At 43.0% G+C, this 25,276-nt stretch overlaps 1 protein-coding gene across 1 annotated transcript in view; it reads right to left on the bottom strand.

Moving 5' to 3' along the window:
* Positions 1 to 3,834: 3,834 nt before the first annotated feature.
* Positions 3,835 to 25,276, bottom strand: part of ADAMTS2 (ADAM metallopeptidase with thrombospondin type 1 motif 2) — a 173,989-nt gene continuing 152,547 nt past the window's right edge. The window contains exons 13-22 of the mRNA XM_014886901.2: positions 22,834 to 22,967; positions 21,909 to 22,032; positions 21,215 to 21,295; positions 19,575 to 19,738; positions 18,254 to 18,413; positions 16,951 to 17,083; positions 14,498 to 14,705; positions 14,013 to 14,142; positions 12,909 to 12,998; positions 3,835 to 8,604 (exon numbers count right to left, since the gene is read on the bottom strand). Of these exons, the coding sequence (XP_014742387.2) occupies positions 8,144 to 8,604; positions 12,909 to 12,998; positions 14,013 to 14,142; positions 14,498 to 14,705; positions 16,951 to 17,083; positions 18,254 to 18,413; positions 19,575 to 19,738; positions 21,215 to 21,295; positions 21,909 to 22,032; positions 22,834 to 22,967 (1,685 nt within the window). The 3' untranslated portion in view covers positions 3,835 to 8,143. The remainder of the gene's footprint in view (positions 8,605 to 12,908; positions 12,999 to 14,012; positions 14,143 to 14,497; positions 14,706 to 16,950; positions 17,084 to 18,253; positions 18,414 to 19,574; positions 19,739 to 21,214; positions 21,296 to 21,908; positions 22,033 to 22,833; positions 22,968 to 25,276) is intronic.

The following is a 25,276-nucleotide window of genomic DNA, read 5'->3' as shown; positions in this document are numbered from 1 at the left end:
TCCTGAGAACTTGTGAGGATGGTTCTGGATAAGTCATCCCAGTCTCCTGTATTTATACTCTCCAAAAGTGCAGTGAATCAGCATTCCTGGGTGCATGAAAACTGTCACCAAATGGGATTAATGGCAAAAGAAAACAGCAACAGCAACAGCAGCAGTGCCTGAGCTGCAGAGAAAAACACCAGTTGTTAGTTCTACAGGGCTTGGTTGAGTGTCTGCGATATAAATGCTGACAGTTATTTTTTTTGGTTTGGTTTTATGTTTGTTAGTTTTGACGGTTTTTTTTAATTCTTCCTGTTTGGGAAAAATCCATGCAGTTTAGCAGTGTTGGGTAAGTGTAACAGGTGACTCTCCTCTGGGCATTTTTGGTGCTTGTTGGCTCTTGCCAGGGCTGGGAGATGGAGTTAACATGACACTGAGCATCTCCACACCTCAGTGCAGGTCCTTCTTGAAGGTGCATCAACAACTTGGAAAAGCTGCTCCTCTCTTGCATGTGGGAGAGTGACTTTTTACAGGGCAGATATTGAATGGGACGGGGGGGGACAGTTTTAAATTAAGAGGAGAGATTTAGATTATGAAGAAATTCTTTATTGTGAGTGTGTTGAGGCACAGGTTGTGCCTCAATAAGAGGCAAGAGGTTGTGGGTTCCTGGAAATGTTCAAGGGCAGGTTGGACGGGGCTTGGAGCAACCTGGTTTAGTGGGAGGTGTCCCTGCCCATGGCAGAGGGGTGGAACAAGATGATCTCTAAGGGCCCTTCCATTCCAAACCATTCTGTCATTCTTTGTTTCCATGTTTGTCATTAAAAGTTTAGGAAATTAAAATGTTTTGACCTGATCTGTGCCAGATTCCAGATGATTTGTGTTCTCTAATTACATCCCCCAGCCCATTAATCTCCTGTGCATTACAGCAAGCAGTCACTACGGTACCAGTGAAGATATTGCCATGAAATATTAATGAGCTGGTTTTGTATTAACTAGACAGAGTTGGGTTGGAATCGTTACCCCCACAGCTGTTGCCTTGACTGCAGCTCACACAGCAAGCGGTGGTGGCTACATGTGCAACACTGTCACTGATGCACACAGATTTTCTGGGAGTTCCTGGCTACTTCTTGCCTGTTGCAGGTGAGGAACCAGTTGCTGTGAGGGCTGAGTAGCTGTAGCACATTGCCACAGGGCACAAGGCTTGTTTGCAGGATCTGAGCTCTCCATCCATCTGGGAGCACGGGTGGAGTCCGGTCGGGACCCTTTGCAAAAGCTCAGAGGGATTTAGGTACTTTGTTTCATTGGTAGTTAATTTAGATGGAAAATGACTCTTGGGAGCCTTCGCTGGGAGTTCCTAGGGCATGACATGGTCAAGGCTTCATTAGCAGTGGTTGCTCACCGCCAGCAGAGAGACGGAGTTCTGTGCCAGTGCAGACTTTTCTTAAAATACTTTGAAGTCTCAGAAGTCCAAACCGTGGTGACAACTCGCTGGCAACCTCCCCTGGGAATCCAGCCCAGCGTATTCATTTAAAATCATACATACATTTTTACTTCTGTTATTACAGATCTGCCTCTGATTAAATTGTATCTTTGCATGGATGCATTTTTCATCATCATTTTAGATTACACATGTCCCAAAGTGCCTGAACACTGGTGTGGATTGGTCCCTCTTGCACACACCACACAAAGAGGCTGGAGCGCTGAGAACTGTGAATTGTTGCAGGTCTCAGTGAGGGCAGCATTGCCATCACTTGAAAACCTTCTCCTGCCTGGGGTCACACGAAACCCACTGTCCTGCCAGCAGCCTGGGTCACCTAAAACAGGTTTAGCTTTCCATAGCTGTTGTGTTTCTTTAATAAAATATTTTTTAAAAATAAATTACAATCATCAGTGGAACCTCCTGCAATATTACTCGCCTCTAAACTTTCTTCTGGAGGAACTGGGATATGTTTAGATGCCCTAAGAAATAACAACCCTAGAAAACTTATTCCTGAGTTATTTTCAGTGTTTTGGGTGGTGGGATTGATCATGGCTCTATTTCTCCACTGCAGGTGCTGTGTTTCTCTCCTGCAGGATTCCTGCTGCAGCCTCCAGCACAGTCAGGGCGCAGACAGCAGCCCAGCAGCACCTTCGATTACACCCACAGTGTGACGGGGACTGAGCCGAGCGGGTTTTATTCCACCTGGCCCTTCCTGGGCACAGATCAGGGGATTTTCCCAGGCTGGGGTCCCAGTCCAGCAGCGGCCGTTCCATAATCGCTCTCCTTGTGCCGTGCCACCATCTAGCGGTGACTGCGCCGAGCCGGAGCAGCCCCGGGGCTGCGGGGGCTGCGCGGCTCCGCTTCCTCTCCGCGGGGATGCTGCTCTGCCGATGGAGCATAAAACACAGCAGGTCAACGAGGATAAGGCTTCTCCCGCATGTGTCATCCTGCTCTGCTCCTTCCTGTATTGAGATTTTAGGAGCGCCGCTTGTGCTTGATGCGGTTCTTTGCTAAAGGAGGCAAAGGTGGTGGAGAGGGGGCAGGAGGAGAGCAAAGGTGAGCAATGCACACACACACACACACACACACACACACACACACACAGACATCCACACGCACACGCACAGCCCTAGGGGGGTTTCCAGGCATTTATCTCCCAGGAAGGCTCATCAGCATTTTTTGACCCGTGTGAGCAAAGCCAAGTGTTGATCCAGAACACCCTGTGGGAGGCTGGAAATCAACTTGTGCCCCCCTCGCCATGGGAAAGGGGAGTCAAATTTGCACAGCACTTTGGAGGAGCTGCCTTCTGCCTGGTGTAATTATGAATAACTGGAAAACTGCTTTCCTGGCCTGAAATTGCACATCCTTGAAGCTGCCTTTTCAGAAAAATATTTTTTTCTCAGAGACAGATGATGGTGAAAAGAGCTAAAAATCTGATGTAGGGCAGGAAAGGAAGGCCTCCTGTGGGTGTCATCTTTTGGCATTTGAGCGAGAGAGAGCAAGACCAGGGGGAGGGAGAGGTGTTGGACATAACTGACCCCACCTTGAGTGTCCCTCATGTCTGAGGTGTGCATGTGAGATCCTTTGCCATGGCCACTCTAAAAATCTCAAAATCTGTGAAAGCAAAAGGCAATTAAATATTACCCTTGTCACAGCTCTAAATGCTGCACGAATTATCACAGTAAATGAACCCCAAGTTTGGGCTGTTTTATCGGAGCATTGAAGTATGTGAATTACTTTTCCAGGTGGAAAATGTTGAGGTGGCTTGTTACCTGATTAAAGAATGCTGGACTTGAATGCACTGCATGGTGCTCATTGAATAATCACAGTAAGCAGGGATTTTTCAAACTCTCAAGCAACAAACTTCAATCAGATGGGAAAGATTCAATTATGCTTTAAAGGGAACCTGGCTACGAGTGCAGAGGATACAGCAGGAGAATGTGTGCAAAAGAATTTCATGGAAAGGCAATTACTTTATCAATAGGACATGCAAAGCAGAATTCATCAGTCCTGAACAGAAGCCCAAATAACTGAGCCTTTTAAAGAGATGATACATAGACCAGGACGGATTTGGGCCTCAAGCAGGTTTAAGTGAGTTTGATTAATTTCTGTGCAGTTATCAGCTGAGGTTTTGGTCCAGTGACTTTGTGATATTTAGCCTTAGATAATGGATGTTGTAACAAGGATGTAGGACTTTGGCAGCAAGTGTATCCCCATCCCACTTCATTAAATTGTAGAAATTGAATTGGTTTTGAATCTGAAGATGCTGGTTCTTTGTCCTCCAGCATCTCCGCATAAGATCAACTCAGTGAAAAAAAAGCAGAGGGAAAAGCCAAACACTTTTTTTGCAAAAGAACACAGACATTTGAATTTAATAAATTATAAAATTAAAGATTCTAATTTGTATATACATTTTTAATATACAAGAAATGGCTATTTATTGCAATTTCTGTTAAGGCATATGTAAGTGAATGGAAGTTGCATATAGATATTCAGATGAACATAGCTAATACTGTGCATTGTAGGTGAGTAAATAAGACATTAAATGCATTATGTAATAAAATAAAACATAAAACCCTTTGAGTACTGGTAAAGCACCATTTCTAGAATTCTCAAAATATCTGAAAACATTCTATGGAGGTGTTGTGAGATTCTAAATATTGAATGGATATATGAATAAAAAAGTGATGCATTGATAATAGATAACAGAAATTTTTAAAGAAATCATGGTGGAAAAAAATGGCAGATGACTGAAGCCAAAGAAACAAAGAATTTGTTTGGGATTTATTTTTTCATGAAAAGCTGTCACTTGGATTTTAAGTTTAGACAGCCAGAAAAATGATAATTGAGAAAACTGTATACTTGCATGGTTAGATCATAAATACATTGCTTCGTAGAGCACATTACTTTATCTCTCAGCTGTCTGAGACGGTCTCTGCAGGAATAGATTTGTTTATAAACCTGCTTTAGTTTCTGGGGATTAGGTTACATTAAAATATAACTTTTGGCTTGTTATGTCTGAAAATGCAGCACCTGGGCAACAGCAAACTGGTTACAGAAGATTGACTGATGGTGCTCTTGCCCAATTACAGCATTGTAGACAAAATGAAACAGTTGTCAAAGTTCAACCAAACAAAAAAATGACCAAATTTTCCACTGATGACATAGAAATGAGATCAGCTCAGGAGAGCAAACCCTTTGTCTGGAGCTGCTTTTTCTTTACTGATAGAGCCCCGTGTTGTGTTTTCCAGTAGAATTGATGTACATGTTCTTGGGGAACTGCTGAAAAAACCCACCCTCTGGAGAACCCATGGCAGCTGGAAAAGAAGGCATCTTTCCTGGTCTGAAGAGATTTAATTCCCCCCTTCTCATACAGGAAGAGTGTGAACAGAAGGCAGAAGGAGTTGGTGGCTCCTGCTCCTAAAAGAGATGGTGCATCAGCCTCTCGATGTCTTGAGCAATGTACACTGAAGCTGCTGCTTCAAGTAGTTTAGTCTTCCCCTCAAAAAACAGCTAGAGAAATATTCAGTAGAATTTAAACCATTGAGAAACAAGTTAAATTAAATCCCCCCAAAAGGTGAGACTGAGAAGGGAACAAGCCCTTCCAAAATGCAGATGCCACCAGGCATTGTATGGGGTTCCAACTGAACACTGGATGTAACATAGCACCAGACCACCCTTCCAGGAGGCAGTTCCTTCTCCCTGAGGCAGCAGAACTTTCCACTTTATCTGGAAAAATGCTTTTTTGAGCTGAGGGCACTGCTTCCTGTGATATTTCTTCACATTGCCTCGTTGACTAAGCCTATTCCAGAAGCTAGGGCAGAACAGAATTTATTAGATGAGTTATCTCAGGAGATCGGAGCAATGGGTCTCAAAAAGTCCCAGAGGGTAAGACTGGTACCCTCCAGGCAGCAAACTTTTACCTCCTCATCTGCGTAAATCCAACTCCAACCCTTTCTATCTTTGGGCTTTTAAGGGTTTTTCGTAAATTTCATATGCTTGGATGAGCTTGTAGTCTATGAAAAAGCTGGGGCTTGTGGTTTATTTTTATTGTCCACAGAGCTAAAAGGATATTAACTTGAAGGGGAAAAGATGAGTTTTAGACTAACCACATCTGTGTAAAGGAAATGTGGAAGGCAAGAAATACTATGACTACAGGCTGGAAGCCCAGCTACAGCTTGTGTCTCCCATGGCACAGCAGCTGGAATGATGTTGATTTAGACACATCTTCCTTGCTTATAAATAGAATGGTGGGGTTGTTTTCCTTCATTCCATTCAGTGCTCATTGCTAAATTGCTGTTGTGCACAGACGTGACCTGACCCTACACTGTTATTAAAACTTGTCTCATCTGTAGGCAACCACAAATCCCTTGGCACGAGGCTCCCGGGGCCTGTCCCTGCACTGTGGCCGTGTGACAGCCAGCAGGCCATGGAGCAGGGCTGGGACAGGGCACTAAGGACACAGGGAACTAAGGACAAGCACCCTCTGACTGCAGGAGAACACTCCATGTCCCAGGAGTGAAAGCCTGCAGTGGAACTCTTCCTGCTGTGCTGCCAAACTGCAGAGCCTGAGTTTTACTTCTCCAAACCAGAACAGATTTCTGCTTTGTGCTGGCTGCTGCTTCTACATCTGCAGCCACACCTGCTTGGCCCAGGAGATGTTTTCTAATGCCCTGGATTCTTAGCAGGCCTGTTGGGCTTCCCAGTTTTCATGGTCTTCAGTATCTCTCTCATCCCTGTGCTATCTGAGCTGCTCCAAGTGTATCACCTTAATCCTATGTAAGAAGGGGCACTTGATGCCACGACACCAGCCAAAAACATTCCTTTTCTGCTTGGGCTAGTACCTCCATGAAGAATTTTTCTTAGACCAGGTCTTGTGTTTCAAAAACTTCTGGCCACAGTTCAGGCCAAAACAGTCCCACATGTAGGTGCTGTGAAGCTTGAGGTTCCTGCAGGCTCTTGCCTGCTTTCCAGCAGGAATGGCTGATTTGGAAGAGGACACTGCAGTTCATTCAGTCGTGGTGGTCAAGGCTAGAAGACAGGGTCACAGGGAGTCACATGTGCTTCACCCTGCAATGCTGTGAAGCTCTTTGCCAGCAGCTGGGCCAGAGAAGAGCTCACACATTGCTGGGAATGCAGCATATTCTCAATTATTCTGTGACTCTATATATGGGCTTATTGCTGGTGCTGCTTCAAAACCTGACCAGCTCAGGCATGAGAGTGAGATCCTCCTCTCAGACTGGAAAATCTGAACTTGGAGCCACTAGACCTACCTAGTAGTAAAGAGAGGATTTCAGGGAAGTCCCAGGCTCTGCAGGAGATTTACCAGCAAAGAAACAAATGGAATAATCCAAGCCAGGAAAAAAACTGCGCAGATGCCACCCACAGCAGGAACCAGCTCATGCTCCCTGTCTCAGCAGTGTTAGAGCCAAGCTGAGTTCATCTTCTGTTCTCCAACCAGGAATTCAAAATTACCTATGAAAACCATGATGACCCTGAAGGGAAAAAAGGGTTGTCAGGTTACACATCTTAAAGTTTTCTAGCAGACCTGGTGCTATGAATACACGTGTATGTGTGTGTGTGTGTGTGTGTGTATGTGTGTGTGTTTTCATGTAAGGGCACAGCAAACAGTTGTTCATTTCTGCACCAATAAAGCTGTCCTAAGGAAAGGAAGATAATACAAAATTAATTCCTCAAAAATAACTGCATCCTATGTGGGGGGTGAAAAAAAAGTTTGTCTTAACAAAGCACCAAAGAAAAGACAACAAGAGACCAGTTATCTTTAAGTTAAACAGAACGTGGGTAGAATAAAACCCAGACCAATAAAAAAAAGCACCAACCAATAAGGATCACTGAGGCTCTTGCATTACAGGAACTTAAAGACTATAAAAAATATGGATAATTGTAAACAGAAAAACTAGGATGTTGTCAGTCCAAGTTGGCCAGATCTGCCCTACTAAATGTCTTGCATATATCCAAAAGTTTAGGAGAATTCTTTGAAATTGTTTATGGAAGTATGTAAACCACTGTTTGTCAGTTTTTAATTTACACATAAATATATGGCTACAGAATTTTCTCTGTATTTTCTTACACAGTCCTGGTTCAGGAAGCTACGTGAGCACAGGCTGAGCTGTGACCACAGAGGCAGCTCTGCCAAGGTCAGCCAAACCGAGCCTGGCATGTCCTAAGAACCTTCCCGAAGCAGGCTGTGCTAGTGCCAGGGATTGTGCAAGGCACAGAAGCATCACAGGAGTGCTGACCCCTGCTTGTCAGAGTTAAAGGGATTTATTATGTCTTGGGACTGCTTTCTTCCATAGTAAGTGTGACTCCCATTACTATTCCCAAGCAGTTTTATGCAGGCATAGAAGACTTTGAAGAGCCTGTGACTGAGAAACCTGCTAACCTGACCTAAGTAATATGTTTCGTTTGGATTCAGTGAGACACTGTAGGGATATTGCACTAATACTCTGCTGTACCCTGTACACCTAACCTAGCCATCAAAGTGTTCAGATTAGCACTTATGAAACAATCTGTCATTTCCATTTATAGTAGGCTTGAGAATTTGGTATCTCTGCCGTAGCACCACTTCGATTCCCCCCCATTTTTAGTCTCTACGATGGCCAATACTATGATGTTGGTAACATCTCTGTAAGAGAAAAATGTTGTTTGTGCCATATTTCCATTTTAGTTTATTTTCTTAAGAGTCTCTCTTTTCATTTTCTCAGCGATCAGCTCCTGGATTCTTTGATTCCTTGTCCTTTCATAAGGCCTCCTCCGTGTAATGATGTTGTGCTGTGGTACTTCGTTATCCAACCCATCAACTTTATAGGGAACATCCACGGCATTGATTTCTGGGTGCTCCTCAGTTGCATTGGAAGGGGGTGCAGGTGTTTTGGAAAGCAGAGGAGGGCTGGTGGCAGACTGTGTGGTGGACACTCTCACAGGAGGGCTGAGGGTTGTCAGGAGCTCCTCCTCAATGACATTATTCTTATTTACATTGGCACTGGTTACATTGCTGTCCTCTGTTACGTTGCTGTACATGTTGCAGGACTTGCAACACAGCTTATTGTACCCAGGAATGGAGCAGTAACGGGAGAGAACTTCCATGCGACAAAACATTGACTTGTCTCCTTGACAATGATCTTCTGAAAGAGAAAAAGGGAACAGATAAATAAAGAGCATCTTCACATTAATCAGAAAAAGAAACACAGCTGAAGCTTTGGCAGTGGGCAGAAGGTTTGATATTTAAAGTGGGATGAGGAACTGGCAAATGAGCCTTCTATAAGCAGAAGCAGGCTTATATTCAACCTAAAAGTCAACTCACTTAAAGAGCTGCAAAAGCTGATCTGAACTGTTTGTACCAGTCCCATCCAAGCTCTAGACCATCACACTTGAATTTTTGCCTTCCCATCCTGGAAACACTACCCTGAAGACTGTGAAGCCACAATGAATTGTGTTACTGTCTTGGTTTAAACTTCAAAACACACTGATTGTGCCGTGTTGTTGCTAAAACTACATTGAACTCCCACAAAGTCATCCAGTTTTATATTAAGAAATCTATTTTTTCCCTCTTTGCTCCTTTTAATGCTTGTCTGCAACCAAACACTGACTAACCATGGTCAGAGTAACATATATTTATCTGTACTGTCTCAGGAAAGTCAAGTCCTATTTTGATGTGCACCATGTAACTTTCAGAATTAATCCATCTCCACTAATTGGAGTGATATTGTCGCCAGGTACCCTTACTCTGAAAACAGCAGTGTTTTCTCAGTATGTCTCTTGTTTGAGAGAAAAGTGGTACATTTACCATGAGGCTTTTCTACTCCTCTGAGAAGGGAGCTAGTATTTTCGGAACAACAAACTCCAGTGCAATGGAGTCAAGCCAGTCCATTAATGACTGGGAGACTCAGTAAAAGTTCTGATTTTTGTGTCAATGACTGTAATAAAAGAGCAAGAGTGATAATCGATAAGCTTTAAGCTGTCAACAGCTGTTACAACAATCTGCACTATAATAAAGCTGTTAATGGCAGATCCTGATCTTGCTGAAATGCAGGTGGCAAATTGTAGGCTGAGGCATTAAATGTGAAGTGGTCAAAGTATTCCTGCCTGAGAAACATAAACAGAAGCCTACTCAGAGATTCCCCAAGCCCATGTAATTTCTGCTCAGGGGAGGCAGAGGACTTTATGAATCTGTGGCAAATGGGTGGTGAGGGTCTAGCAGGCTCCTTGGAGAGAAATGTGCCTGTCCTCTGTCCTACACAGACACCCCTCAACTCCTGTGCCTCCAGGATGAAGTAATGGAGCAAGGCACTGCAGTAAAGGAAAAATCCCAACATGCAGCCCATGCTGAGAGAGGAGTCAGAGGGTTTGTAGGAGAGCAGAGAGGGCTGAGGAGAAAAGCAGACTGACCAACACCTGGCATCATCAATAACAAAACATCTTCTCTGTGACCAGAGTGCTGAGCCAGAGATGAAATCACCTGTGTCTCTCCCCCTGCCCTTACTACATTTCCACCTACTCTTACAGTAAAGGGTGAGTAACTCCAATTACTCGCCTTTATTCAGAGTGTACCAATGGCAGACAGTGCTCTCAGCCTCATCTGGAGCTCACATTTCACCCTCCTGCTACGAGCACTGGCTTGTGTCAGCACCCTCACAGCAAAGGTTCAGAGCAGGTTCAGCGATACCAAGGGGACTTGGAAAGAGTAGGTGCCACCTCTTCACTCATCCTCAGTTAACAAAACAGGGCATCGTGGGTGTTTCATTGGCAAACATATCAGTCTAAAATAAACTAATAGCTGGTGCTGCTGCTTTAAAATGCTAGTGCTGGCTGAGGCAGGTGTAAACACTTCCTGTACATTGTATTTATGTCCTAATCGTTGCTTTTGTTGCAGAAAAGCAAAATTTTAGTTCCTACTTTAGAATGTGTCAGGTAATTTTCATATTTTTCAAATGCTAAACTGAAACACTTCTGGAGATTAGGAATGACTCCTTCCTTAGGAACCTAAGAATAGTACCTTGGTTTTGGAGAGCTTTTCAAACCAGCCTTTAAGAGCTGGAACTGTTCATACCTGCATGCACAGCTCCATACAAAGGCCTGCATGTGACTATACAATTTATATGTATTTTTACATACCCTATAAGAATACCTTTTCAACATTTTGCCTTGTGATGTATGACCCTTATGCACGTTCCTCCAAAAGGCTTCCATAATAAAAGCCAACAGATACAATATTTAAATATGATTTTAAGAAGGCAGGTCTGTTCTTGGCTTTGTAATAATCAGTAACAGCACCTTTATAAAAATGCCTTTTTTCCTAACAAAAATATGCAATGTCAAGCTTGACAATACATGGAAATAAAACTGCATTATGTAATAAGTTTAGTGACATCTGATAAATTATACAAATAAACTCTCCAACTTCTCAGTGCCAGAATGAAATTCTGATCCTCTATCCAAACCAAAATATCCAGATTTGCTGAACTTTTATTTATTTTTACTTGCAGTATGCATGACAGACTGGAAGTATATATTCAAAACATCAGTAAGAAAAAAATAAATCAGTTTCACAGTCACTTTGGTACACATTAGTCTCATAAAAAAATATTGAAAAGCAAACTGAATTGGCACATCTTTAATATTATGTTAAATACATACAAAACACTAATAAAATATCCCTGATAAACCAAAGTGCATATAGACATAGTGCACAATGCCCAGATACCTTATTGCACCATTCTCTATAGCCACCCATCTCTTGAAACATCACTAAACATTGTCTATTTAAAGGTAACAGTCATGAATATATTTATACAGTTAAACACCGATTATTTTACATAACAGTATTCAGTGCCAGATACGTGTCTTTGCTTTTTCACTTTGTCATGTAAATTGTTAACATGTTTCAGGAAATATTAACAGCAAAATTTAAATATGTGATCACATGATAATGACAAGTTTGAAGTGCTACACTGTTGACGACCCAAAGATTCAAAAATGCCACTTTTCCAAAAAATATGATCAAAGCAATAAGGTAGTAATTTGCTCCAAGACTGCAATTTTACATTTCTACTATTGGTACTGACTGTCACAAAGTTTATGACTTGTGAATTCCAAATCTTCCAAACAAACACGGAAGGTGAAGCACGAATGCCAGTTAAATTTCATTAAGTCAGGCCACAATCCTGTCTCGATGAAGATATGGATATGCACTGTGCAAATCAACCTCCAATTTAATTTACTGCCTTCCAATAGTTATCATTCAAGTAAAAACATTCCATGTGAAGATTAACTCAAGGTACCAGTGTACTGTTCATATTTAAAGCTGGATCTGGTAAATTAATGCCATTTACATTTCAACATTAAGGCATTTTTCTAAAATTCATCTCCTAAGCAAAAAAAGCAATAAAAATTGAGGTAATTCTGTAGTAGTTCACACTGTTATGTTTGCCAGTTGACACATCTAAGAGCACACACACACGCACACACACACACACAACCGTACCAGTCAAGTCAGACATGCACATGGTGAAAAAAGACCAGAGATGCAATGAGTATAAACAACTCCATGCTGAGCAGCTGGAGACATCATAGTCAATGAAAACATCGTATTGCCTCCGCCACGTTAAGAAAAACACCACCACGCCACCTTCACCATGGACCATGCCTGTTCTGCTTTGGGTTTGTTTCTAAAGTGAAAATGCGCAAAACTGGCAAAAATTGTGCGATGGCAAAAATGAACACGGCTTTTCTCGAGAAAAAACCCAGCAAACGACCACTGGGAGTCTGGCGAGAGCAACTGGATCAGAGCAGCATGGAAAGTACCCACAGAAACTCAGCTTCTGCTTCCCAGTGAGCCCTCCCCGAGTCACAAACGTAAAGGTGAGGGTCAGGAATAAAAAAATGAGCAGCAAGGATGAGGAAAGCAACAGCACCACAAAGGAAAATGGAATGAAAAAATTCTTCCACTCATCAGACTACCCTGTCAGCGAACTGAAACCAGAGAGTTACGAGATTTCGGGCTTTTAGATAAAGGAGAACTTTAGCACTACAAGGTGTCATTATTGTGATGTGATCACATTCACAATAAGTTCTCAGTTTTGCTATCAAACTGAACATCAGGAGCCATTAAGAGCCTTTTTTCACCACCACCAAGCAACAAGCAAACCGATCCCAGCTCCCTTTCAGAGGGCTGCAACATACTGTGGAGATCCAACTTCACACATCCAACACTTCAAGACCTCCACCACCAGTGCTATGCAAGCTCCAGAGAAGAAAGACACCGAGCACCGAGTGCCTGGTGTGAAAAAACAGATTCAGCCCAAGATTTAAACTTGGCAAAGTCAAGGGAACTTTCCGCATAGAGAGAAGAAGAGAGCAAAAGGCAAAGTCCACATTCGATGTGGCATGCATTTAAGGGCAAAGGCAGAGTTATAAATGGGTCTTTTACTTGAAGATATTTTCTGGATGGGGTAGTCTGGATCAGGTCTTGACAGCCATTGTATCATGTAGGTTTTCTTTGAAGGATCAGAAACGTTTCCTTGAATAGAGGGGAAAAAAAAGATGCAACACAACATATGTTAGGCAGCATTAAATTGTTGCCCTGTCAGAAGGGGACAAGCTCAGAGAGCGTGTGGGCTCTGGCTGTGAAGGAGCCAAGGCAGGGATTACAACCAAGACATGTGGTTTTGGGCAAAAGGTGCCGTTTGGGGAGGTTGCTACAAATTGTGCCCAGCACTTCACAGCCAACACTGAAGACAGCCCAAGGGCCAGTTCTCCAGCAGCACTTTTCATGGCAGTGTCACACATCCCCAGAGACATGCAGTCTAGTTTAGTTACAGTGCCTCATTAAAATCTTTGTATTGGAGACTATAATTGACAGCTTGCTTCTAATTAATTAGAAATCAAAAGCTACCCTGAGAAATACATCAGAAAAAAAAGAAAAATATGAATGACTTAATAATAGGAATATGTGAAATGATCTCACAAGTATAATTTGCAAACAGCTGAAAAGCTAACAAGGATAAAGGCCTTATTGCCCCGGATTAAACAGGAACAAATTAATTACAGCTTCTAAAAACTGAGTTAGACAACCCCTGCAGATAACTTGTGTTTGACAGAATTAAAAAGAAGTCTGGAACTGTTGATGGAGGTGGGGAAAGCAAAGAGGCATCCTTGCTTAGCCACAGCCCAGCAGCCCCTTGCCAAGCCCCACAGGTCTCAAGGGTGCAGGGCTGCACTCAGGCACTGCTCCTCTCCCAGGGCAGCTCTTGGCTGCTGGCCACATCCAGCCATCAGCACTGTGCTGAGGTTTGCCCCAGACTCTCAGGCTGTCCCAGGCCAAGCAGTGCTCCCCAGCAGGAGAAGAATGCCCAAGAAGCCCATCGGCCACACAGCAGCTCCACACTCGGAATTCTGCTCAAAACAGGGACTATGGAGAAGTGCCCCCCTGGCAGACATAGCACACAAGTATCAATCCAATGAAGGCATTGCAAATAAAGAAGTAATGGTTTTTTTCAACAAGTAATAGAAGCTATAGAAGACCAGCCCTTACTGGGACACGGAGGTAGTCTGCAAACCCTGACGGTCTCTGGCTTTTTCTCCTTGCACAGCCCGATGGCGTTGTCCCTGGTCCGGCACAGGACCGGGCGATCCTGGGTGCCATTGCCACAGCTGACAGAGCACTGAAAGGACAGGCAACAGTTACACCCCAGCTACCCTCTGGAAACAACAGATTGGAAATTAGCTTTTCAATTTTAAGCTGCCCTTGATTTGAGCTGACGTGGTACATTATTTGAGCCACTGCAGGACTACAGTAACGAAGCAAGACGGGGAGCCACTCACTGCTTCTCGTGGTACACCAGCAATTGTGAAATACTCCAAGAATAAGCTATGGTCTGAGCAATAAACAAACAGCTGTACATGCGAGCCATCTATTCACAGAGCCATCTATCCACAAATACAGGGGTGGCATTACTTGTCATGCTCATTCCACCCAGTCAGAAATCAGTTGTTTGAGACCTCCAGAAAGAGACTGACCTGTGACCAGGGTCCTATTCTCCACTGTGCTGGGCACAGCTCCCTGTTGCAGGGCCTCCTGCCCTCTGGGCGGTCGTTGTTGCAGTACTTGGTGTGGACAGAGCGATTTGTGTTGTCGTGCAGGGGCTGGATGCAGCGCACAGACCGCACCTGATACCCTGTCTTCCCACAAGATTTGCTGCAAGGCTCCCATTCTCCTGTAACCCAGCTGGGTTGGTGAAAAGAGAGTGAGCAGAGTAAAGTTCAACTGTTCATCTGTAACTCTTGAACACAGGTTTAACATGATTAATTAATATTAATACTAGTTCTAATATGGAAAAAATGAGAATATATGAAAAACACGTAAGCAGTTATGGTGAGGGTTATTTGACTGCCCCTGAAATATCATTAATAAGATCCAAATCTTCAATATTACTCTTTCTCATTATCTCCAAGATAAGCATTATTCTTACTTTGCTGTATTTGCTTTGATTTTAAACTGCCCTTTCCAAGACTGCACATAAAAATATGGTCACTTTTATGTCAGAAGCAGCCACCCAAGGGTGCTGCTGAGCTTCCCATAAAGCATCTGAGCGTCTCATAAAGCAGCATGAAACTGCTGGTTCCCATATGAGTGAAGCCAAAACATCTGGGCTAGCAATGCAGCTCCTGCCTGGCCCACATCTGGGCACTCCATGGACCATATCCCCAGCCATGTTAGACTCAATCTGCTGAAGCACTGGCAAACCCAGTGCTGTGAGTGCTGAACTTGGGCAGATCAGGGTCCTCATCATCATAAATGTTTGGTTTGCGGGAAGGCAACACTGCTGAAAACCATAAAGTTTGAGTTAATAATTTCTAAACCAGTTGGCCACTGAGAAATGAAATCTACAGTTTGTAATGTGGTGTAGTTGAAACCCTCACTGACCACCCAAACCGACTCACGAATTATAGCTACAAATTGTAAAGAACTTCGAGAAGAACAACAGGGACTGACAGCACAAAGGAAATTTACCTAGGCTACTGAAAGTTTGGTTATAATTAAGAGAAGATCTACAGCAGTCTATTAATATTTACAGAGATCTGCAAGGTAGAAATATTGTTCCATGTAAACAGTATTCATGGAATAAACTTAACCAAAAAATATACATAGTCTGGAGAAACACCCTGAGCTTGAAAGAATTGTCCTAAAGTATTCATAAAATCCCGGGTTTGGAAATGGTCAAAAAATAATACAAGACACTGCACTACACATTCCAGTTAAACAGAAAGTAACAATTTCTCCCAGCTTTCTCTTTGTAACCTACAGAAATTACACAGCTGTGAAGAAAGGCAAGAACTGTGGAGCCATGAATCCTGAGGTGACTTCTGAGACAAGGATGAGTTTTTCCCAGAAGTGAAGAAGCAGCATATTAGTGTAGTGGGTGTCCCAGAGCTTTGTAAAACCACTTAATAATTGCCTCTCCTATGCATAAGAGCAAAATGCTTGGATGACACTCTATGGAGACAGAGCTAACTGAAACTTCAGGGATCCAAGTACAATTTAGGATCCTATTGAGTCTTTGTGTTACCTGGGCCCATTATATTTGCAGCTGAAAGGAGGATACAGTCCTTTTCAGAGAGCCTGAGATACAGTTAGGTCATTACTTTAGTTTTCCAATAAATAAACGTTCAACTCTGACCCATGCAGAGTTTATGGGACACAGTTTCTTATCTTTTCTCTCTTTCAAATTTTTTTTTAAAGGAAGTTAGGAAGTATTGTGTGGTATGTTCTATTTATTTGCTGTGATTCCTGGAACGTACACTTGGCCCCCAGAGATAAAAGCTGGGATCAACATACGCCTTTCTTGTTGCAGTGGTAGCACAAAGAATATTAGTCCTACATGTGGCAGGAATAACCTGCTGCCAGTCAAAAAAATCACCTGTAAAATGTGAATTAAAATATTTATATCACTTGACTATGTAGAGCAGAAATGAAGGTACAACAGGCATTCGTGCTGTACAAGGGCAGCCAGAGAAATCTAACAGGTCAAATATTTTTCCTGTGTTTAAATGTCCAAAAATATGCTGTGAACTTTATGAAGATTTGGATTTGAGAGACTGGATGACAGCTGTCTTTTGTAGCACTCTGTCCATTTGTTCTGACATGGTTAATTCACACTGAGTAAAATCTGCTGGTATAAAATGAATTTATGTCTATTTTGTATCACCTCAAGTTGGCCTCAGCACAGAAGTCTGGATCAGGACAGCACTTCTTTTCTAATCCAACTTATTTCATAAATCGAAGGAGCCAGCAATCACAGAAAGAATATTTCTTTCTGAATGAGCAGAGCAGATCATGAGACCCACATAGTCCTGGGTGTCTGATGGCCATGAAGGTGAAGCTAAAGCCACCTCCCTTGAGGTGACAGTGCTGGCTGGGTGTGATGCCCCCTGCACCTGCAGGGAGCAGTGCTGGGGGCAGGGATGCTTACATGGGCTGGGAGCACTCCTGGAGGTTGCACACCCTGCGGATGGGTTTGGGCTTCTGGATCAGCTCGCAGTAGCTCCGATGAACCATCTTGTGGTCAGTCTTCCTGCGGCAGCCGTACTTGGTGAACTGGTAGCCTGGGGAAAGACACTGCTCTTACTCTCAGAACTGGCAGATCTCACACAGGGCTCGAGTTCCAGATGAACTGCACGAATTCTGTCAAGGGTTGCAGTAGGAACTGCAGATGAACATGCTACCAAAGGAGGAGTAAGCTGTGCTGAATAAACACTTGCAACACAAATTTAACCCACATAATTGCTCACTCCCTGTATTTTTCACTCCTTTAATCACAGAATCACAAGGTTTGAAGAGACTTTTAAGACTATTGAGTCCAACCCATGCCCTAACACCTCAACTAAACCATGGCACCAAGTACCACATCCAATCTTTTTTTAAACACATCCAGGGATGGTGACTCCATCACCTTCCCGGGCAGACCATGCCAGTACTTGATCACTCTTTCTGTAAAAAATTTTTCCTAATATCTAACCTATATTTCCCTTGGTACAGCTTAAGACTGTGTCCTCTCATTCTGTCAGTGCTGCCTGGAGAAGGAGACCAACCCCCCGTGACTGCAACCACCTTTCAGGGAGTTGTACAGAGTGACAAGGTCACCCCTAAGCCTCCTTCTCCCCAGGCTGAACAACCCCAGCTCCCTCAGTCGTTCCTCATAGAGCTTGTGTTCCAAACCCCTCACCAGACTGGTTTCCTCTGAACGTGCTCAAGCATCTCAATGTCCTCCCTGAACTGAAGGGACAGAACTGGACACAGCACTCAAGGTGAGGCCTCACCATGAAAATGAAAATAACATTTAAATAATACTTAATGAAAATAACGGCCAGATCCAGCATCTCAAAAACATTCTGCAAACCTGCCCAGCCACAATCCAATGCTGTAACCTGACCATCACCCTGGGGATCAGCAACAGCATCCACATCTGGCCCCAAAAATGAGTCTGACAGCTCAAAGGCGACATCACTGGATGTGGATCTACAAAGGGATGCCTTACGCCACTTCGTGGTTCAGCACCTTCACAGCTTGGAGACCCTCATCACATTTGTACAATTTTTCACTTTCATAATCATAAATCAGAAATTAATCAGCCCAGATCTGCCCCCAAACCATTTAAGCCAGATTTTAACCCCATTCACTATCTATTACTTAAATAAAACTCCTTCCATTCTCTGATCTCCTTAATGTCTCATGGCAATGAATGAATTTTGAATGATCTGCAGTTTTGCTTTTACCTCCTCCACAAGGTTTTGAACACTGGGACCATTTCTTCAAAGCCCACTCATATGACTCTGAGTCCTCTTCTAAAACATTATTGTTGTCTACATTCAAGGAATCTTCATGGATCATGTACTTGTAAGTCAAAGTTATCTTGGCACCACCATGAGGAATCACCTAATAAGCAAAGCAGATGTAAAGAAAAAAGATATGGAAGACTGGTATGAGGAGATATCAGTCATCTGTGAGATGATGTGAAATAGTGATCATGGCTCACATATAAAAACATCCCCGGAGGGATTTCAACCTTTTAGCTGCACTCAACACATTTTTTCCCTGATGAAAAAGTATCTCCATCCTTATGACACAGAGTTTCTAAACTGAATATTAAGAAAGACTGTTGTTGATTTAGACTTATTTTCCTTGCCAGCATTGGACTGACATCATGATACTAAATTTTTTCCATATCCCATCACAAAGGAAGGAAATTTTGTACTGAAATGATAACAGATAGTTCCACTAAAAGACAAAGCAAATTCAACTGCAGAAATAAGCAAAAGTGGCAAAGAAAATTGCTTATATTTCTGATAAAACAAAATATTCTTATGATAATCTTGGAATTCTGCAAATTCTTTTTACTTAATCTTGACAGAAATATAAACTGTTTGAAAGAGGTTTTGTTATCACACTGCATTAAGACAAATACAAGAAAGCAGAACTCAATGTGAACTAAATGCAAAATACTGGTCCTTTGGAAGCATAGTATTTATTCTTCCTTTGAAGTTCAGCTGGTGTAGATCAACACATTACAGTTGTTTTCAGAGGATTTTAAATCAACTTACCCCTGCTAATTGAAGTCTATTGTTTGCTAGTTTGTGGTGAAAAAAAGAATATATTTGGGTGGTTTTGGGAACTGTGGAACTGGTTTTGCCCTGAAAAAGAGAACCAGGAAGCACAGGAATCCTGCATCTGCCTTTGCAGGATACATTTTCAAAACATGGATGGGAGAAGGAACTATTAGATCTAGCTGATATGAACCATTCTGACCTTTTTGTGATTGGTGCTCACATGTCAGATAGGATAAGTAAGCTGCAGTCTTTACCCAGTGGCTGATTGCTATACCATCCACAGGAAATAACCACGACAGCTGGTTGCTCAACACATTACCCTGAATTATAACACCTCTCATACAGAGCAATGAACTGGGAGAAAGGAATTAAAATACATCTTCTATTGTCTTATAATTGAAGCAGATGTCTTCTTGTAGCTCACAAGAGGAATCTGAATGATATGCTAGCCCATAATGGCTCTGAGGAAGGTGGTTTTCATTTGACTTACCAGAATAACTATCCCATGACGGAGCGGCCCCATGGTCTGCACCGTTTCTCTGTCGTCGTCATTCCGATATTCCCACTCCACACCCATGTCAATAAATACTTTGGAGTCTGGCACATAGTTGTCTTCACTTAGAATGAATTTCCCAGTTTCACGATTTTTAATAGCTGGGAACAGCACAAGAAAACTGAATATAAGAGGTTCATTTCTCATCTCTGGTTTTGTTCTGATTATGTCCCAGTGGATGAAGCTGAAAAGGCCAGTGTGCATTTTCCCTCTGTTCCCTCACAGGTTTGGAAAGACTTTTTCAGGTGTTTCACTGAACCATCAGTACTTTTCTGCTCAGCTCCAGGAACATCAATTGCCCTTTTCTTTCCCTTTTTCTTAGCCTGCCTTGCCAGAGAAATGAGGCCAATGCAGCTGCACCACAGGGGTCCAGCTGCCTGCTCCCATATAACAACTTCTGAATCCACTGGCCAAATCCGAGCCAATTTGAGAGCCAGTGGGGGTCCCAGAGCTATTCAGTTCTTTCATATGTTGTAAGGCAGCTCAGGGGGCTGTTACTGCTCCATCAGAGAAAGGCTACTGAGCTAATCCCCAGCAGGTCCCACAGTGAGAGAGAGACACTAGAAACAGCATTAATTCTCCAGCTCAGATCCAGTCCTGACACCAACACAGCCCTGTTAAGCTCCTGCTGCTCTGCAGGCACCTGCCATTGCTCACAGAACCTGGTTCCTCTCTTCAGCTCTCACCAGTGCTCCATCCTTCACCTGGAGAGACTTCAGCCACCTTTGTGTGAGGACAGGTTTTCACCTGAGATGGAAAATTTGCCCTCCTCATTAGAAGAAGCAGGGACTATTTTTTATGCAACATCAGATGTTTACTCCTTTCTCTCTTTGGCAGCTACCTGAACATCCTGCTCCCTCAGCAGTGGCCTCGACAGCGAGCCAGCTGTCCATGTGCACAGCACTCACCCCACCCTGACAGAACTTCATCTGAACGAGGATTGCTCCCTGATCCACAGGGCCAGGCTGCCCTGAGCAGCAAGGCAAGCATTCACTGGGGAGACGCTGGGATGACTCACACCAGAATTAGAGACTGTGAATCTACTTCCAGTTAATAGCAGCTTACTAGGCACTGCTTCCCATTGATTACAGGGCCTGGGGAGGAGTGGATTTCCATGACCTCCTAAACTGCTGGATTGATTTGGCAGCCCCGTGTTAATACTGTTAGCAGTGGGGCAGAACCTGGAACAGATCTGGATGGGAAATTACTGAGTGTGGGAAGCACAAAAGATGCACACAAAGACCATAGAATGGTTTGGGTTGAAAGGGACTTTGAAGATCATCTACTTCCAACCCCCAAAGATAATGCAATGCATCCCATAAAGTAACTCAGTGCCTCTTCCAGCAGCTTTCACACATGCACATACCAACACAGAGATCTGGCTGGGACACCCTGGAATACAGCACAGAGAAATCAAATTGCCAAACAAGTTTCCTAATTTAACATACTTAGATAAAGTACATGGTGTGGGTGGGTAATGGGTAAACAAATGTATAAACACTTTGTCAGCCTCCAGAGACAAAAATAAACACCAGAAAAAATTGTTCTGACTGAAAATTTTCCTACTTGTTACTTACCAAGATGATGAGCGGTGGCATCTGTTTCCTGTATAAGTAAATGTCTTGCACCAGCAGGAATTTCAAGCATCTTAATGTACCCTATATTGAGGTATTTGAAAATATAGTTATGGATTAATATGCCACAAGAAGGGAAGGGTTTTTTTAGGTTTTTAAATAAATCATATTTTCTGAAAGCAGGGTGTATTAAACAAGATGAACCAAATCCAGCATTATTCCCATTCCCATTTCTGTGCCAGGTGATGGAACATAACCAGGACAAAGGGCTTTGGGTCAGAAGAAAGATGCCTGAAGTATCATCAGCAGACTTTGCTTCAGACTACAATGTGCTTTGAGTGCTGTATGCACCCACAGAGACCACACAACCTCCTGCCTGACACCTGATGATGACACCTTATTGCAGCACTGCTCTGGCTGGGTGGCATCAGCAGCACAAGTCCACAGCTCTCCAGTGAGGAGCAGGGAACCCCTCCCATATGCATGCACAGGCCTTGGTACCAGGAGCTTTCACTGATCACTGGACAGAAGTCTTGTTTTCAAATTATAAACACATCTGGAAGTAAGTCCAGATTGTTTATTGGAATTAATGATACTGCAAATGTTTTGTTATTGTCCTGGTACTTCCCATGAAATATAAGACATCAAGAAAAAATACCCTGAATTCCCCAGGACAAAACACACTGGATGTACTGACCTTGCTTTTTTGGTACTTTTGAAAATGTTCTTTTCACCACTTTGCAGTGGGAATTATCTCCTCCACAAACACCACACTTATCTTCCTGCTTCGTGGAACCTATGACCCTGTCACACCCAACTTTCTGTGCACAAAAGAGAGAAACAGTAATTTTATTTATCCATTCTTCAATTCAAATGAGCTTTCACTTTACATATCAACCCCCAGATTCTGCTTCAGCAGAGCACCACACCTCGAAGTATTCTCTGGATGATCAACACCTAAAGAGATTTTAATGCTTCCAGTTCCTATAATAGCTGTCAACTGGGTGATTATATTTTTATATTATGCTTCACAGTGATTCTCTTACTGAAGGAAAGCAGGATGGTCAAGGAAAAGCTCTTAAGCCTCAGCTTGTCTTAAGACAGATACTTAAATTCCAGGAGAATCTAGCCATCTATATGGGGATGAGCACCTCCACCAATGTTTTGCTAGTCAGAGACTAATTCCTTCGAAAGATGACCTGCAGCAGATCCCAGCTTAGAGGAACTGTCATTGATTTTTTAAAATAGGATGATCAAATTCCGAGATTTGCACATCAGCCATTTCCTAACACCACTTTCCTTGAAAGCTGCTGTGTGTTCCTATTTCATTGTACATTCCACCCCCACTAAACCTCAGCAGGGAGAGCTTTCCTTGAAAGCTAATTGTAATAGTTCATCTTCAAATACTGCATGAAATATTACTTGTGTAGGTAGGTGCTTTTGGAATTGAGTCACATGCATGGCAACTGTGACTATCACACACAATATTGTGACAGTAATCCTAATGAAATCTCCTTATTGCCCGAAGTGTTATTATACTTAGTCATTCTCGGAGAGGTACTCAAGGAACAATTTGAATTGTTTTCACAACACTGAGCTCTGAAGAAGCCCCAGACACTTACGAGGCAGTCCCCCCTGACGCAGATGCTGTAAGCATCCTTGTAGGAGCAGCGGGTCCCGTCGTGTACCATCCTTTTCATGTACACCACATCCCCTGTCTCCTTGGATTCACAGTACAGGTGGCACCTCTCCTTAGCTGAAAGATAAAACAACCCAAATTTTGTGTGTTCAGCTCTCAGTTGAGTTGCTGACGTTGTGAGCAGCACTTTCAGAGAGTGTTGGCTCTCCCTTCTTCCTTGCACACATCACAGAGCCCGGCATGGTACCCAAAAATCATTGATGCTTATCCCCTTTGAAAAGTTCTGTGATCTCTTGGAAAATGCTGAATCATAAAGCATCCATGTGTCACCATCAGGAAACAGGCACAAAAATAACAGATCATTCACTTTGAGGGAGGATCTATTTAATCCTTTGCAGATGGTGCAATCTGGCAGAGCTCTCCTCAGCTGCATGACTACCTGTGAGAGATGCTGGTTTCTCCTGCACTGCACTTAAATGAAAAAAAGCCAAAGTAATTTTCCCATTAAAAGCAGCTGTTTGACACTGAGTGAACCTGGCATCCAAAATTTCTTCAGAGACAGCTGGGCTATAGCATTTCATCCTAACCACAAAGTTAATTTTCCCTCATGGTTGTACTTGTATTTATGATAATTTAAACCATTAAACAAGATGAGATGTCAAAAAGATTCAGACAAAAAAGCTTTTTTTTGCTGCTAACACATGCACAAACAGCCAGACAAGTGGTATTTTCTCTAATCCGTTCCAAAGAGCTAAGAACAAAAAATAAAGCTGAAAATGCCTAGTCAGTTACTGAATAAAGTTGTATTCTGCTAGTGTATTTCATTTTATCCATGTCTTTTGCTGTCCTCAGTCCCATAATAGGATTCACTATGCTTTCCTTGGCACTGAAGAGCAGATGGCCTTTCTGCTAGATGAAACAAATAGAGATTCTTCTATTTTAACATGATTAAAAGTTGGAATGCTTTTCCCACCATTTAAAACAATAACAACCTTTCCATTATAGCAGCTCAACTGAAATAAATCTTCACAGGCCCTTTGCATTCTTCCCCTGTACAGTTCCATGGCCTCTGCCCTCCTTTTATAAAGTCCTTGTTATTGCTGTTGATGTCCTCAAGGCCACTGGGTATTGGTACATCAGAGAATTTTGTTACTGTTCTCAAACCATGCAAAGAAATCATGCTGAAAATCCAGGGTCTGGTCTATTAAAACAGGTACATTTTTGGTGCAAATTCTTAATAGTCATAATAACGATCATAATAACAAGACACCTACTGTATATATTAGAAACATTAAGCTGTGCTCAAGATAGATGTGTACACACCACCCCTGGGTATGCACCCCCCCCACCCCACACATACCACACATTCACTGCATGTCATTAAATGAAAATATCAGCAGGTCTGACTGGGTGCCAACAACTCTGTACAAGGGCTTTATTTTAGAGATGGTTCTGCTTCCACTGCTCCATGGGAACAGTAAATGTGCAAGTGCTGTTAAATGGCAAAGAATTATTTTCTTCCTATTCACTGGTGCTGGAGCATGAATGTGACAGTGTGCCTGTCCACTCCCTGCTCTCTGAGTCCTTCTCATTTAACTGAGGCTGGGAGCTCATAGCCAGGGTCACTCCCTGCTGCCCTGGCAGATGGACAATGCAGGAGTTTGTGAGCATGGCAGGGGTGAGGAGGTGGGGGGCTCCTGGAACACGAGACAGGCCATGGCACAACGGGGCATGGGATGCTCAAGGACACACTGGGGTGTACCCAGCCCAGTGGCTTTTCTCTGCCCACAGCATGAGGCACTCCTCTCTGTTCTTATGCTCTGCACAATGTGTCAGACATGTCCAGCTGAGCTGCCTGTGAAGTGTATGGATTTATGTCACTTCTGAGCCACAACTGCATTATCCTCACAAGTATGTCACTGATATGCCTTATCCTTACAAAAGGGAGTTTTGAATAGATTTGAGTTCAAGCATAAGCTTGTCTCTGGCCTTGTTTCCACACAAAAGCTGTTCCCTCTAATAGCCCTGCACAGGTAAACCTAACTCTCAAGGTGTCTGCAGTTATACCATAGTTATATTGGAAACCAGCAGTGCCCAGGGATCAGTGCTCAGACATCAATGGGCTGGTTTCTGACCCAGAAGCCATTGAATTTAATTAAAAAAAATCCGATTTTTTTGTTTCACTGGTCTTTGTAGCAGACTGCTCCAAAGGCTAAAGTATAAGCAAAGGTCCTGCAGGCCACAGCCTACATCCCTTCACCCTGTGCCAGCAAAGCTATTTCATGAAATTAAGCTGTGAGGCTGTGTCTGTGCCTTTGAGAATCCCAGACTGACCAAGATGGCATGAAAAGAATGAAGGAACTCTGTGAACTGTTTGGGAAGAAAGTCAGGGAAATTAATTATAAGGAATTTGCTATTAATTTCTG

The sequence above is a fragment of the Sturnus vulgaris genome, chromosome 15 (assembly GCF_052056855.1).
Source record: "Sturnus vulgaris isolate bStuVul1 chromosome 15, bStuVul1.hap1, whole genome shotgun sequence".
Lineage (NCBI taxonomy): Eukaryota > Metazoa > Chordata > Aves > Passeriformes > Sturnidae > Sturnus > Sturnus vulgaris.
The sequence above is the reverse complement of the archived record's forward strand: the minus strand, read 5'-3'. Positions and strand labels throughout refer to the sequence as shown.